Source organism: Phyllosticta citribraziliensis (assembly GCF_038025025.1).
Source record: "Phyllosticta citribraziliensis strain CPC 17464 chromosome Unknown J3D65scaffold_2, whole genome shotgun sequence".
In the NCBI taxonomy this organism is placed as follows: Eukaryota; Fungi; Ascomycota; class Dothideomycetes; order Botryosphaeriales; family Phyllostictaceae; genus Phyllosticta; species Phyllosticta citribraziliensis.
Genome location: NW_027117339.1, coordinates 1,579,017 through 1,593,190, shown reverse-complemented (window position 1 = coordinate 1,593,190; position 14,174 = coordinate 1,579,017). Strand labels below are relative to the sequence as shown.

At 56.2% G+C, this 14,174-nt stretch overlaps 6 protein-coding genes across 6 annotated transcripts; 2 read left to right on the top strand and 4 right to left on the bottom strand.

Annotated features, from left to right (window-relative positions):
• Positions 1–1,092: 1,092 nt before the first annotated feature.
• J3D65DRAFT_218233 (uncharacterized protein) lies at positions 1,093–3,407 on the bottom strand. The gene is made up of 5 exons (XM_066794558.1): positions 3,038–3,407; positions 2,944–2,977; positions 2,598–2,862; positions 2,306–2,545; positions 1,093–2,254 (listed from the first exon to the last, which is right to left on the bottom strand). Exons 1-5 carry the CDS (start codon positions 3,151–3,153, stop codon positions 1,323–1,325), a joined length of 1,587 nt encoding a protein of 528 aa, XP_066658798.1. The 5' UTR covers positions 3,154–3,407; the 3' UTR covers positions 1,093–1,322.
• A 1,277-nt stretch (positions 3,408–4,684) lies between these two features.
• J3D65DRAFT_614004 (uncharacterized protein) lies at positions 4,685–5,144 on the bottom strand. The gene has a single exon (XM_066799167.1). It carries the CDS (start codon positions 5,126–5,128, stop codon positions 4,901–4,903), a length of 228 nt encoding a protein of 75 aa, XP_066658797.1. The 5' UTR covers positions 5,129–5,144; the 3' UTR covers positions 4,685–4,900.
• Positions 5,145–6,893: 1,749 nt separating this feature from the next.
• J3D65DRAFT_218277 (mitochondrial 37S ribosomal protein mS41) lies at positions 6,894–8,391 on the bottom strand. The gene is made up of 2 exons (XM_066794559.1): positions 7,927–8,391; positions 6,894–7,866 (listed from the first exon to the last, which is right to left on the bottom strand). Exons 1-2 carry the CDS (start codon positions 8,054–8,056, stop codon positions 7,058–7,060), a joined length of 939 nt encoding a protein of 312 aa, XP_066658796.1. The 5' UTR covers positions 8,057–8,391; the 3' UTR covers positions 6,894–7,057.
• On the top strand, positions 8,353–9,650 carry J3D65DRAFT_664871 (CMGC/CDK/CDK7 protein kinase; the record flags this gene model as incomplete). Its single annotated transcript, XM_066802789.1, has 2 exons — positions 8,353–8,548; positions 8,605–9,650. 2 exons carry the CDS (start codon positions 8,353–8,355, stop codon positions 9,648–9,650), a joined length of 1,242 nt encoding a protein of 413 aa, XP_066658795.1.
• Positions 9,651–10,280: 630 nt separating this feature from the next.
• J3D65DRAFT_664870 (protein-tyrosine phosphatase-like protein) lies at positions 10,281–11,215 on the bottom strand (the record flags this gene model as incomplete). Its single annotated transcript, XM_066802788.1, has 2 exons — positions 10,281–11,011; positions 11,098–11,215. The coding sequence occupies 2 exons, from the start codon at positions 11,213–11,215 to the stop codon at positions 10,281–10,283; spliced, it is 849 nt and encodes a 282-aa protein (XP_066658794.1).
• Positions 11,216–11,835: 620 nt separating this feature from the next.
• Positions 11,836–14,019, top strand: J3D65DRAFT_218320 (uncharacterized protein). Its single transcript, XM_066794560.1, has 3 exons — positions 11,836–12,109; positions 12,165–13,700; positions 13,880–14,019. The coding sequence occupies exons 1-3, from the start codon at positions 11,926–11,928 to the stop codon at positions 13,906–13,908; spliced, it is 1,749 nt and encodes a 582-aa protein (XP_066658793.1). The 5' UTR covers positions 11,836–11,925; the 3' UTR covers positions 13,909–14,019.
• The last annotated feature ends 155 nt before the right edge of the window (positions 14,020–14,174 follow it).

Below are 14,174 nucleotides of genomic sequence, written 5' to 3'. Positions count from 1 at the left end.
TTAGTCACCTCAACCCAACAATAACCGTCTGGTCCGTCCTTTCAATCCCCTCCTCCATCTTGACCGGGGCCTCTGCTCGACCCTTTCCACCCCGGTGTTCCAGACCGCCGCTGGCTCCCATGACACCATGCCTGCCCCTTGGGATCAAGTCATTCTGGACTACGGCATCGCGGGCCCGTCCGCGGTTGTGGTCAAAGACCAGACGGCTGCTTCTGTGATGTGGTAATACCTGGTGGTGCCAAAGAAATAAAATGAAAAATGAACAATGAAATTGAGCCGGAACGGCAGCGAAGTTTTGTCGTTGGTGGTCTAGGCTGTGGTGCCAACGACGCACGTCGATGTACTCGCGATGCTGAAAAGAAATGAAAGAGCGCGAAAAATTCGACGAGTCGTCCCCACTGCCGATGCTTGGGTACTTCGGCGTTGGAGTCCGCCTCCCCGCCGCCGGCGGTCATCGAGGGGAAAAATTGTCTTGTCCGACAACTTTTGCCCATGGTTGGTCTAGGCATCGACCGGGGGTGTTTCCGGTTGATCATACAGTCGGCAGAGAGTGGCAAAACACTCCCCCGATCCTACTGTGCGCAGTTCATCTGCTTACTCTGCGCATCTTGAGACAGTTCAGGCATCTTAGCGACAATCAATCGAAACCATCTAGTGTGCAACGTGCCAGATGGGATCTGCTACCTTGGCAACAGAGAAACCGCAGGCGACGAAGGACTCTAAACTGTTCAATCATTTGCCAGATGTGGTTACTGCCCGCGCTCTCGTGTCTGAATATGCCACGGCCGATAGCGAGGGAAGATGACTCCGTCCAACCGCTCGAGCCGAAATCCACAATAAGCGATTTTCCCCAAACTCCTTAAACTCCGAAAAAATTCATATGATCCTGATTGGATTCTTCCTTTGCTGTGCAGTCTTGCCCATGTGACCGACTTCTCAATGTCGTCAATTCTCATACGATGTGTCGACGTAGGCTTGTGTTAAGTAGACGTTGCTGCTGCTGCTGCTGCTGCTGCTGTCGCGAAAGACCTCGATCCCAAGTTAAGGTCTGGCCAACGCTCATTTGCAAACCATGAAGAATGAATGATGCAACATTTGCCAAAGAAGCTGACGACTCCTGCCGAGTCAATGTCGTCCCCTCTTCTCTCGCTCCGCTCACCTTGTAGAGGCTGCCGATCAATCATGATAAAATGCGAAGTGAATGATTTTTTGTTTTTTGCGACCGGCTGAACCAATAGAAAAAAGTTTGGTGGGTCTCAACGGAGACCTCTCCCTATACCTGAACAGCCTTTGCTCACTAGGTTGATTCTGCCAAGTAGGAACTACGGTGGGTGCTCCTTTCCACCAGGTGGCGAGGGATCCGCATCTCGCGCCAACTCACCGGCACGAAGCAAGACTGCCAGAGAAGAGCTCTGACGACCATCGTGCGGCTGAGGTTGGTGCGAATGTGATGGAAACATAGCCGTCGGCTTCGGTGGTGGAGGAGCACTGATCGGGGTAGGGCGCGGCGCGTCGAGTGGCGAATGTGCCATTCCCAAGGTTGAGGGTATCGGTTGTGGCAAGACGCGGTGCGCTTTCTGAGCATCTGAAAGCGGTAGAAGAGATGTTTGAGGAGGAGGCAAAGGTGCATTGCTGTGGTTGCTGTGGTTGCTGTGGTTGCTGTGGTTGCTGTGGTTGCTGTGGTTGTTAGGCGGATAACCGCTACCGCCACTTTCGGATGATAATGTTGTTGCAGTAGTGTCGTCGTGCACCAGCGAGGGCAACGATGAGGATTCGCGGCGCATACGGCGTGCGGCCATGTCGCGATCGCCGGAAGCCGCAGCGTAACTTGATGTCAATGGCGGAGCAGTTCCGCGAGGGAACGCATAGTTGTGGATGGATGTGTATGGAGCTTCCTGGGGCCTGTCGCGCACTTCAGCCTGCGTAGGGGTCGAAGGGTGCGAAAATTCTGGTTCCTTAAATACGGTTGCGGAGGTGGGAGATGCCGACATGGGGGAGTAGTGTCCGGCCAGACCAGGCGATGCTATGCCCGAATGACTGAAACCAGCAGGTGATGTCGACTTGGATGCCAAATGTCGTCCACCAGGGTGAGAATGCGGGCCAGGCGGTGGACTGGATCCAGATCGTCGATGGATCAGCGAGCTCTGGGTGAAATAGGCATCGCTGTCTCTTCTTCTTGCGGATTTGTCGAAAAGGTCGTGGCTGGTGCTTCGCGCAGCTTTAGGCGCCTCATCCGCCTTGGAGCGTTTTCCTTCTGAGGCCAAGTTAGCAATGACCCATTATCTAAGACAGCTTTACAACCAACCGGGAACTGATTGCGGCAGGTTATGCTTTGCCCTAAACTCGATAAGGTACTCCTGATACTTGGTGTACTCGGGAGTCTTCTTGTACTCGGCTAACTCCGCATAGTACCTTTCCTTGGCGGTCGCAGCTTGTCGTTCGCACGCTTCTCGTGAATTTGGCGACAGAGTTTGCCACCTCTCACCAACGAGCTTGGCAATTTCCGTGAAGGTGAGCTCTTGCCCTTTCAAGGTCTCTCTCATTTCTTGAGATCCATCAGTTACATGCTTCCACCATCAGCGTAGGGTGCCACTTACGGTTTGAGAATATGACGTAGGCCGAGGCTGGCCTTTCAGGCGCATTTTCGTCTGGCTTTGGATGGCGACGGTATTTGCGCTTTGCTTGATTTCCAGCGTTATTAGACGGGGGGTTGGAGCGCTTGGTGCCGGACTTGGACTCAGATGCCGAATCATCACTGCGGTACGATCCATCGCCGCTCGAGGTCGCTTGGAGATGTGGTAGTAGACGGTCGATACGTTCCAAAGGTATTCCCCTTGACTCGGCAATGGCGCGCTGAAGTTTCTGAGCCACTCTCAGCATCGTCTCATTAAAAAAAAAAAAAAGGGGGGAAACTGATGAGTTTGTCTCGAGGCAAGCACTTACCCTGCGGTGACCGAGCTTCACATTCAGAGAGTCCCTGCGCGACGCTTATGAGCAAACGAGGCCGTGTCAAAGACCTGCGAGGGAAGATTCTTACAGATCCGACTCCCGAATGTCCAGGACGGTCTCCCACGTATCGAACCCCTCGGTGACAAAAATTTCAAAGTACAGCGTCAGGCCCAGTTGCTCCAATTTCTGTCTCAGGTCGGTCATGAAGGAAAGTAAGGATTTTGGAGAATCAATTGAAGATAGTGTCGAAGCTCTAAGCCTTGGTCCGGCCAAATCCGCGCCGCAACCGGGCACACGAGCGCCGAACAAATATGATGTTGCGACTGCCACACCAAATCCAGATACGGACGGGACAGACGTCCGCGCTGTCGGGATTCGCGATTGACGTTCCAGAAGCGCCCTTGGTCGCGCGTGGTGCTGATGGTGGAGAAAGGTCGGTACCGGTAAGTGCGCGGCGGCCCGGATTTTAGTCTCGAACGCTCGAACACCACGCGAGGGGGAAAAAAAAAGGTAAAAAAAAAAAAAAGGTACGGACTCCAATAAAAAAGGGCGAGCAAAGACAGAGACGCTAGCAGCGAAGAGAGTGGCTCGTCTAAAAGATTTGCAAGGGAATCTCAGTCCATAAGCAATGGCAGCGCAGAGTGTATCGGGTTGGTAGTCGGACAGTGGGAGGAGCACCGCGCAGCGGATAGAGATATGACGGAGAGTTTGGTCAACTCAGCGGCAGACAGCTACTGCGGGCGAGGCTGGTCGCTGGCGAGCCGTCAAGATTGGACCGATGGGCACCGCTTGCAGAACAAAAGCGGAGCATTGATGGAGGCTTGGTGGACAACGAGATCTCGTCCCAGGCGATGAGGCCGTCCAGCAAACAGGACAGGACAGGACAAGCAGATGCTAACCCGACACGTCCAGTAGGGCACGGCAAAGGGAGAGCATGGGCAGGCTGCGGTCGACAACAGCGGTCCTTGGAGTAAAATCGGTCAAGTTGCGGAACCGCGGCGCATGGAACAAGCAGAGGACGGAGGCCGAGCGTGGTGTAGGGTGATGGTGGTCGGGGTCGGTGGTGGCGGCGTGAGGATGATGAAGAGTCGCAAGCTTCACACAGGGCAGAGGAGCGACCCACAAACGACACCAAATAACAGTGGTCCAGGCACTTGGTGGTAGCGCTGCGTAGGTGGGCTTGGCTGGCCGTTTGACGGGAGGGCATTGACGAGGTAAGTCAAGACGATTGATTACTCGCCGGGGATGCGGTTCAAATCGACGACAAAGCGTGGGATCGCGGTTTGGACGCACGCGCCCACACCGCTAGCCACAAGCCCAGCCGACGTCTCCATGGGCCAAAGCCGATGACGGCATGCCGCGCGCTTCAGCTCGAGTTTGCAATGCCGAAGTGGCGACTCGAAAACACCATCTGCCACTGAAAACCCGCGATCGAGATCACCTCAGGGCGCGGCGGCCGGTACATGCGCAGTCGGCTCTGGTTGGGTGGCCACTACTGCCGTCCGGGTCGCGTTGTGGCCGCTTGCGAGAGAGAGGCCAGCCCAGGGCATCTTCGATCCGGAGCAGGACTCAGACCAGGCCACCACGACACTCTCCCCTCCCGCTCAACACACGACGGGAATCAGTAGGGGCTGTAGTCATCGAAGAGCCGCCTGCTCCTGGCCAAGCCCATGCACGATCCGCCCGACAGAAGCATCAACCATGGCATTTGGCTCTCGCCACCGCATGCAGCACACTGGCACACATGGGATTTGGCTCTCTCTTCTGACATGGCCAGGTGAACTTGGGACACGGAGAGGTCCGCTCCGCCAAACCGACTCATGCAGTGCCGCTGCCATGGAACACCAGACGCCCTTGCCGTCGACTTTACACGCCTGCCCTGCCCTGCCCTGCCCTGCCGGAGACTTTTCTGTCGTTGCGATGCGCCCGCTTCACTCTTGAATCCATTCCTTCATGCCGCTTCGCCTTGCCCCAGACCCCTCGCAATTCCCCACGCGGGAACATTGGACCGGACGTCTTGGGCGTGCGGTTGGTACTCCAAGCTACATACCGTGCCCATGTCCCTGGGGCGGAGAAGGCTCCGACATGGTATCGGCGAAGGCAACTCTAATGCTCTGTGTGTGTGTGCTGCTGAGGCACGCATTTCGAGAATCATCGCCATCACGCACATACTGTACATGGGAAGCGTTTCTACTGTACCTTGGTCTGCATGTTGCCAAGTCTGCAAAACCCGCCGCCGTAATGGCAACAAGGTTAGGCTCGTCCCCAACGCTGCACGATTGGCCGGATCTTTGAGCCGCAGCCCCCCCCTGGAGATTTGTCCTTCCGGCTTCCATGGCGAAAATGCCTCGCCTTTTGCTTTTTCTCCATCTTGCATCGTCCAGATGGCCATCTCAGGGCAGGGCCAAGGTTTCGAACCACCAAGGTTAGTTCCTGCCACGGAGTCATGCTACAGCATTGGTCCTGGACACCTCGAGTCAGAAATCGAAAAGAGTAGCATGATTCGGCCTCCACCGGCTGCATGCCAGCCGCTCCAGATCGTCATGTCTGTCCAACGGCCAGTAGCGGTGCTTCTGCATCAGCACGCCTACAAATGGGTCTGACTAAGGAACATGTATCCGAGCTCGTTCGCTTATTGTCGTTCCTCCCACCCGGCCTCAGCTCCGCCTTAGTTGTCATTTGTCGTATCATGTACTTCTCTGTTCAAGGAACTTGGCTGCGAAGAAAACGAGCACTTGGCAACTCAGGGCATGTTTCCCCGAGTCTCAAGACCTGCTCATGTGCGCAATTGAAGAGGCGGCCATTGAGAGCATGAAACCGCGGATTTGGCGTACATGGCCATGGTTCCAATCATCCACCATGCCAGATACAGGCATAGACAATACTCGGCGCTTTGATAACACAGTCAGGTACCGGCACGCGCTGTACCTAGGTGTCTGCGAGCTCAGTGAGCTACGGCACACTCGGACAAGCCCAAGACAATGGATGACACTCAACAGGAATTACGCATGCACAAGTCCTCCTGGATGGACGACTCAGACTCCAAGTGCCTGAAGAACCGTTCCGCTTGACATCTGGAAACGATTGGATGGCTCTTGATCACCCACCAATCGCCTTGCGAGCAAGAAGCAAAGGCGTACTCAACCATGCTTAGAACCCTATTCGGCAAATGCCAACGAATAGCATCACATCCCAAAGTGGACATCGGAGAATGTTTCGCTGGCACCTAGCCTCAGGCCTCTCCGAATGCATTGATTGCACCGAGACCCGAAACCCGAGACTGCTCACGCCTTCCACTGGACGTGGACTTGACCAAACCGCACGCTCGACGTGACGACCCAAACAACGCGAGCCTCGAACTCGCGCTTCAGAGCCGCAAACACTCCGCCTGAACGCTCAAAGCATTGCAAAACTTGTGGCCCGAGATTAAGGACACTCCCGATTAGACGTCGTCGCCAGCAACTGTGACATCAAACGTTCGCATTTTTCGCTACCAGGAACACAAAGCTAGGCAGCGGTTATGCGCGGCGGACACGCCCAAACGTTGTTTCCACTCGGAAAAGCTGGTCTCAGGTACCGCATTACTTGCCCTGGAACTTTTAACACGTCTTGTGAGTCAGATCCCTGTTCTTCCTCTTCTCTCTTTATCCAGTGTCCTAGGCGTTTCCTATTCACCCGCGCGATGGTGCTGTTTCCTTGTGCCGCATCTCCACAGCAACAGAGCAGTGGACAAAGGCGCGAGGAGCTGCTTGGTCGGTGGCATGAATAAGGCAGCGCCATGACACGTCATGGACATTGTGTTCGCAATGCAAGACTTGTTGTGGTAAGACCAAAGCTTGCTCTGCCCTAGGAGATTCTTTCCAAACGCTTGGAACATGAGCAAGAAAGCAGGGCGTCGGAAATGGCAGATTGGTGGAAATGATGGAAAGGGTACATCTCTTGGGCAAGACTGCGCCTTCTCGCTACATGTCGCAGCAAGTAGAAATTACCCTTGGAAAACCTTGCTTCAATTCTTTCCTACACCAATTGTGCCATGTCGACTGATACACCAGGAGAACTCAGATCTTTTGAAGGGCAGGGCGGGTTTTTATGCCACCATGCTACCAATTTACTCCCTGTTTGCCGCTGCCCGCTTCTTCGCCCTCACTTCTGCACGTCTTCTTTCACCACCATCAACCTTGTGGCCTCTCCTGTCCTCCCAGAGCCCGTCTGTGACCTTGATCTGTCCGAGCGTGCCATTGGAGCCCTTGACAAGCTCCACGCCAGACCCACTAATCTTACCCGCACCCAACACCCTCAAGCACTTCATAGCCGTGTGTGCCGTCAGCTTAGCCTCAGGCTTGGCAGAAACGATGATCTTTTTGCGCCCAGCGTTGGTGTTGACGGTAGCGAGCTGGCCATCGAGTTTGGGAGCGTCGTCCTGCTTCTGCAGCAGCCTGAACGCGCTGCGGCGGGGACGTAGCCTCTGGAACAAAGGGAGCTCCCTCTTCGCCGCCTCCTTGAAGTTTTCTGGCAACCTTCTTGTCGGCGTCTCAACGACTTGGACGTGCGCGACGCCGTCCCGCGCCCACTTGGCGTCGCCGCCGACGCCGTACTCGCCGATGCGGAACTTTTCGCGCCAGTTTATGATGTAGCGGCGACTGCGTGCCGGCTCGACGCCCGCCTCCCGCATTTGCTCCGAAGTCATGGTGAAGAGGTCCTTCCACGATGGTATCTTGTCGGCGTGTTGGCTGACCTTGCGGCCGATCAAGGTCAAGAATGTGGACACGTCCGGGACGAATGGTGTCGGCTCAGGCACTGGCCGCTCCCGGTACTTCATGTGTAGGGAACGAATGCATTGATGTGTCGTCGAAGTGACTCGTGCGGGTTGGAAGAGCTGTGGCCGCCGGATCATGGTGGGCGCGTGTGGTGTGTGGACTGCCGCAGTTCGATAGATCAGCATTGAAATCAGCAAATATGTGCGAAAGCATTACCTGCCGGTCCCGTCCAGCTGCAATGGTGCCCTTGGCGCGAAATTGGGTGATGTGGTCTGCGGAGTGCCGTTGGTGATGTCGGTGGAGGTGCGCTCCGCGGCAACTTTTCGTCGGCGAATGGCTCGCCGAAACATCGACCCTCCTGCCCTTGTGCCTGACAAGCTCGCCCACCAACGTCGACCTTCGCCTCTATGGAGCCTGAGCAAGTGTTGACTTCTTTAAAGAAAAGGCAGTAAATGCCTCGTCAAACAAACTCTGTCCGTTGTCCGCCAAAAAAAGCCAGCGCCTTAGGCCTCAGAGCCCCAAGCTAGCTCCACTACGGAGGCACCCCGAGCACTGCTCACCACCGGATTGATCGTTCGAAGCCACGACAGTCGATACACCGTCGCTTCCACCTCTGGGAAGTCACTGCCGCTTCCACAGCATCACCATGGCCGTCTCGCCCGCGAACCCCTACCAGGCCTCTGCCAACAGCGATATAACGACCGCCAAAGCCAAAGCGCTTACTGTCCTGCACAATGCGAAGAAGACGGCTTCTCCTCGAACTGCTAGTGCTTCGACGGCAGATGCGCCCCAAGATCTCTCCGAGGCATTGAACCAGGAAGTCAAGAATAGATATAGAAAAAGTGCGCTCCCTTGTTTGGCGCCTGCTTGTCCTGCTAGCTGACGCTCGTCTGGACAGCAACGAAGCTCGGTGAAGGTACCTACGCCATCGTATTCAAGGGCGAAGTGGTGGACCAACCCGGCACATTCGTCGCCATCAAGAAGATCAAAATCAACGCCGAGTTCAAAGATGGCATAGCCATGGATGCTATTCGCGAAATCAAGCACCTGCAGGAGTTGTCGCACCCAAACATCATCAAGCTCCATGCCGTCTACAGCTCAAAATCGCAAAACCTGAACATCGTCCTCGAACTCCTGCCGCTCGGGGACCTCGAAGACCTTATGCGTGCACACGACAGCGTCACGTACGGTGCAGCGGACATCAAGGCATGGGTGGCTATGGTGTGTAGAGGAATATGGTGGTGCCATGCGAATTTCGTCCTGCACCGCGATATCAAGCTCAACAACTTGCTCATTGCAGCCGACGGTTCGGTGAAGATTGCCGATTTTGGTCTTGCTCGCACCTTTGCGGACCCCTACACCGAGATGACTTTCAATGTCATCACTCGATGGTACCGACCGCCAGAGCTACTCTACCGCGCCCGCTTCTACTCGGGAGCCGTTGACGTCTGGTCTGTTGGCGTCGTCTTCGCCGAGCTCGTCCTCCGCCGCTTCTGGCTGCCCGGCGACACCGACTTGGGCCAGCTGCAACTCATCTGCGATACCTTTGGCACGCCCACCGAGGACAACTGGCCGGGTGTGTCGAAGCTGGAAGGATACATACGGCCTGCAGAAGGCGAGATCAAACGCGGGCTTCCGCGCGATTACTGGGACACGAGCTTCGGCTTGATTGGCCCGTTGGGCATCTCGCTGCTGCGCTCGATGCTGGCGCTGAACCCGCACAAGCGCCTCACGGCGAAACAGGTCCTCGAGCACGCGTGGTGGACTGCGGACCCGAGACCAACGCCGAAAGACCAACTGCCCAACCCGAAGAAGAACAAGATGGAAGGCGAGCAGAAGATGGGGGAAGATCTCAAGAGAAGGGGCGGAGAGCTTCCGGGTGAGGATACCGGCAGGCCTGACAAGGTGGCTCGCAAGCTGGACTTTGGCGGCTCCTTGAAATGAGAGGAAGTCGACGCAGTTGGTCAATTCTGATGGATGGCTATGAAGAAAGACAGGTGCCTCTCGCCCCAGATTCCGAAAACCAGTCTTCCGCAGACTGTCCGCACCTCAAAAGGCGGGACAGCTCGTAGTCACTTTGCCTCGATCAAGCCGTAAATCACCGTTCTCGGATAGCAATACGCCAAGGAGTGGTTGGCGGGGATTTCTCTTCTTCTCATCTGAAAGGGCTGAAAAAGAAACGTCTCTCAAGCCAAAACCAAGATGGCCCTAGAAGAGAAGCAAAAAGGTCGAATGCAAGAAAAGCCGTATGGGTAGAAAGAGAAAAGGGGGAAGAGAAAGCGTGCCTGCCGCGAGGGTGGCATGACTGGTGGTCGGATTGCCGGGAAATTGTCCATCTTTTCACGCGAAATTCTGAGAAGAGATGTAGTTTTGGAAAGGAGTAGAGTTGGGCGTCCGCATCTGAAAAGATGGCGCATCATGGCTTCTCTAAGTACAAGCGGAGAACAGATTCTCGATGGGATGCAATTCATCAATCATCTCAATGCTAGTGGTATCTCTTGCCCGAACACAAAAACACACCCATGCCGTGAGGGTCCAACACATTTACATGTAGTCACCTCATACCCGATGTACTCATGCCAGCAGAATCTTCTTCACCCTCTGCTGCACCTCCCTGCTGACGCCGGCATAATCAAGGTAGCCCTCGACGCCGCCAAACTCGCTCTTCAACCACGCGTCAACCTCCTCAACGAGCCCAATCCACACGTCGGCCCACTCCTCCATCAAGCCGATCTCGCGGATCTCCCGCACGCGCTCCTCGCGCTCGGCGGCCAAGCCCTCGGCACTGGCCTCGTAGTCGCGCTTAACGCCAGCAGGGTCCTCGCCCAGCAAAAACAGGACCAACATGACCATGAGGCCCGTGCGGTCCTTGCCCTGGGTGCAATGGAGCAAGACAGGGTAGGCATCCGGACGCTGCAAGACGTCGTTGAAGGCGGAGCCAACGGCAGCGGCACTGGCGCGCAGAGTCAGCAGCATGAGGCCAGGGACGCCGAGCGGGTTCATGACGCGGTCGGCCATGAAGCGCACCGTTTCGGCGCGGTAGCCCAGCGTGTACAGCGAGAGCAGATACAGGTAGGCGGGCCATGAGAGCGAGGCCGTCAGGGCGCGCGTGAAGCTGTTGCCGTTGAGGTTGACGTGGTGGTACGAAGCCCCGCGCACCGTGGGCAGCGTCGCCAGCGGCCGCGAGGCGTCGGGCGAGAGTCTACTGAGCTGTTGGGCGTGCTCGGTGGGCGAGCGCAGGTCGATGACGCTGCGGATGCCGTAGTGGGATGTTAGGAGCTGCTGGTCTGCGGACGTGGTTTCGTCTTTCTTGCGTGTTAGAGGCGATTATTGGGCTAGTGGTTGATTCATTGTTGTTTGCGTGCTCGCGTGCAAGGTGTTTGGGACGCACCAGGTCTGGCGCTCCTGAAAACCAGGCCAGGTTTTAGCTTGGAGGGTTGGGATAGCAGTGACGTGACATCGCGAAAGTTGAGCAGCCTCTCAAAGGCGGGGACATTTGTTGCAGCCATGGTGGTTATTGATACAGCCCAATACAATGTCCCAAGTCCCACGCCCTTTCTGCTTGTTAGCCAGGAACGGGGCTAAAAATTGCCAGGCGGCGATCTAGAGCGTGGCAGATGGCAAGCTCAGTGCTTGTCGAAGTGGCGGGAGGCTAGGGCGAGCTGAATCCAAGAGCGGAAGACGATAACTAAGATGAAGTTGGGAGTTGGGAGAGTGGATAGGTTTTCCCTGCAGCGATCAGTCCCACTAGCGCCGTGTCGCGCCCTGGCCTTGGGTCGGTCAGCACAACCAACAACTGAAGATGGAGTCGAGATGGTGGAGAGCGATGAACGACAACGAGGACTTCTGTTTCTTGGAGCGTGTGACTGGCGGCTGGGCCGTGGTTGCACCTGCAAGGCGGCGTGTCATGTACTGTACTTGGTTGCAGTGCTGTACCTTTCCTGCTTGCCCGTCAGCCATGATGTCAACACCCTTGTGTCCTTGACAGCTAGGTACTCTCCCAGACGGGCACCAGCTCCTCCTAGTTTCTGCTCTTAGTCCAAGCCTCCCATCCTTCCTCCAGCTGTCCTCTATCCTTGCTACATATCTAACGACCTGTCCCCTCGCCTTCTGACACAGTCCGCCCTCCCGCTCGCTCGCTCGCTCTCTATGCCGGCCCAGACCTCCTCCACCCAGTCCTTCATTCCTACCCCAGCTTACTGGTACGCTTCTCGACATCATGACCCAAGCCGACCACGCCGGCCGTGGCCTTGGTCCAGCTGAGGTGCCTTGTCCGGACCCGGCAGCCCACGACGACAAGGACAAAAAGTTGCAAGAGCAAGCCTCGACGGCCGCCCTCTACGTCACCAGCCCCGAACGCTTGACAAACGACCGCGACGCCAATCAGGACATTTCCTCCGCAAGTACGCGCCCCCTCGTAAAATGCTCCTTTGCGCCGTCGCTGACTCTCCTCCGCAGGTGCCGCCGCTTCGCTCAAGCACGCACGCCCAGCAGACCTACCAAGCTTTCCGATTGTAGGCATCGACGCCGCCAATTCCGCGGGCACCGCCGCCTTGCTCGCTGCTGGCAACAAAACCAAGATTGAATGGTGGAAGCCAGACGGCACCGCCGACAACGCCCTCAAAGCTGCCCTGCTCGCCCACGACCAAAAGATGGCTCCTACATGGAAACCGGAACTGAGTGCCGCTGGCTCCAAGGCTGCCCTGCTGGCGCACAGAGACAGTGCAAAGCTAGAGACCCGTCCACAAGAACCCAGCGCCGACGGAAACTCGGCGGCGGGCATCGCCATGCGCAGCAAAGGATTGAGTGCGCAGGTCAACTATGGCTTTCCTGAAGCCGGCAAGTTGAATGCGCTCACTGCGGCAACAGGCGCATTTGCTGCCGAAAATAGAAAAAAGTCTGAAGCGCCCGTCTCATCTCATCCATCTTACCCGGACGCTGCCAACTCTGCGCAGAACTCACTAAGCGCTGCCGCGCATGCGCATGCGCCATCGACAAAGAAGAAGGAGCAAGATGCAAAAGGCCGCCCCGAGATGGATGCGCTGCAGTCGTCGCGCATCGCGCACATTGGCAACAACGTGCCCAGGGAAATGTACTCGTCATCACCTCCAGTCGCACTCGAAGTCGACGAAAAGCGCCGCCAGGACGCGCTCCGCGCTTCGGCAATTTCAATGGCGAACAAAATGTACGACAGTCAAAAGAATGCGGCAGGCGATGCGGCCGGCTTGTCGAACCCCGGCGAGACCGCTGCACGGGTTAGCTCCAACAGGCCAAGCTCCATGATAAGCAGCCCCAACTCTAGCCCAGACATTAGGACCGAAGCCTTGCAGTACCTCAACCTGCAGGAACAAGCTCAAAAGCTGGCGTCTGAGCGCCTGTCCAAGATTGACTCGGATAAGCCAGCTGATTTCCGCAATTATTATGGCTATGGCAATCCGCCACCCCGGAAGCGCCTTTCCATTCGGCGACGACGCCGCGCGGCTAGCGAAGGTGACATTAAAACCTCGGATGATGAAGAGCAAGCCCAGCGGGTCAGAAACCAAATGTCAGTCTTAGACAAGCAACTGTCCGAAGTGGATGCGAAGAAGCGGCAAAAAGACCGCGAGAACCTCATTACAGCCGCCGAACGGAAGGTCCATGCCCAAATGCACAGCATCGACGAAAAGGTCTTCCAGGAGACGGGCAAAGTGAGCGCATCCATGATGGAGGAGTGGGAGGCAAAGGCAAGAGCAAAGGCAACCCAAGAAAGCGAGCAGCGGATGGAAAATCATGGCAAAGTGAATGTTGGCGGAGGCAAGTTCATCGACCAAAAGGAAATCAATGAAATCGCTGCAGAGCGAGTGCATCCGACGCTGCTGGAAATTGGCGAGGCAGCAGAGGCACAAAGAGCGAGGGATGAAGAGAAGCGGTTGGATGAAGCAGAGAAGAAAAGGTTGGAGAAATTGGAGAAAGAACGTGAGGCAGAGAGAAAGGCTGAGGAGAAGAGGATACGGAGTGAGTAAAGTACTCTTTCCAATGGACCTATTCCCTAACATGCTGCAGACGAAGAAAAGGCAATAGAGAAGACTCGCAGAGCAGACGAAAAAGCATTGGCCAAAAACAAGAAAGAAGCCGACAAGGCGCTCAGGAAGGAGGAAAGGCGGATTAGGAAAGGCGCTAATCGCAAGTCAAAGGAAATTCCCAGAGATCCACAGGGGCCTGAACAGAGTGGTCTTGTTGAAGCGTCAAAACCTGCCACCGAACCTCGTCCCACCACATCCGGCTCTGGCACTGAGCGCGGTCGTACCACGCGTCCCGCGCCAGTGACGGTCCCTAGCTATCACTCTCAAGTCGATGCGATTGGCGACGTCAGCTCTTCCGAGGGCGAGGACGAGATGCCAGGCAACACCATACCCCTTCCAGAAATAGCAAACCAAGACACCGATGCTCGCCCGTCAACTACGACAGCAGCCACGAATGCAACAACGA

Bases quoted from the DNA above. Each gene is read 5' to 3' on its own strand.
- J3D65DRAFT_218233 (XM_066794558.1), bottom strand. From the start codon at position 3,153: ATGACCGACCTGAGACAGAAATTGGAGCAACTGGGCCTGACGCTGTAC. The intron at 2,546-2,597 runs GTAAGTGGCACC...ATGGATCTCAAG, and splicing joins CTACGTCATATTCTCAAACC to AAATGAGAGAGACCTTGAAA. The intron at 2,255-2,305 runs GTTGGTTGTAAA...ACTTGGCCTCAG, and splicing joins CCTGCCGCAATCAGTTCCCG to AAGGAAAACGCTCCAAGGCG.
- J3D65DRAFT_614004 (XM_066799167.1), bottom strand. From the start codon at position 5,128: ATGTACAGTATGTGCGTGATGGCGATGATTCTCGAAATGCGTGCCTCA.
- J3D65DRAFT_218277 (XM_066794559.1), bottom strand. From the start codon at position 8,056: ATGTTTCGGCGAGCCATTCGCCGACGAAAAGTTGCCGCGGAGCGCACC. The intron at 7,867-7,926 runs GCAGGTAATGCT...GAACTGCGGCAG, and splicing joins ATTGCAGCTGGACGGGACCG to TCCACACACCACACGCGCCC.
- J3D65DRAFT_218320 (XM_066794560.1), top strand. From the start codon at position 11,926: ATGACCCAAGCCGACCACGCCGGCCGTGGCCTTGGTCCAGCTGAGGTG. The intron at 12,110-12,164 runs GTACGCGCCCCC...TCTCCTCCGCAG, and splicing joins TCAGGACATTTCCTCCGCAA to GTGCCGCCGCTTCGCTCAAG. The intron at 13,701-13,879 runs GTGAGTAAAGTA...CGCAAGTCAAAG, and splicing joins TGAGGAGAAGAGGATACGGA to GAAATTCCCAGAGATCCACA.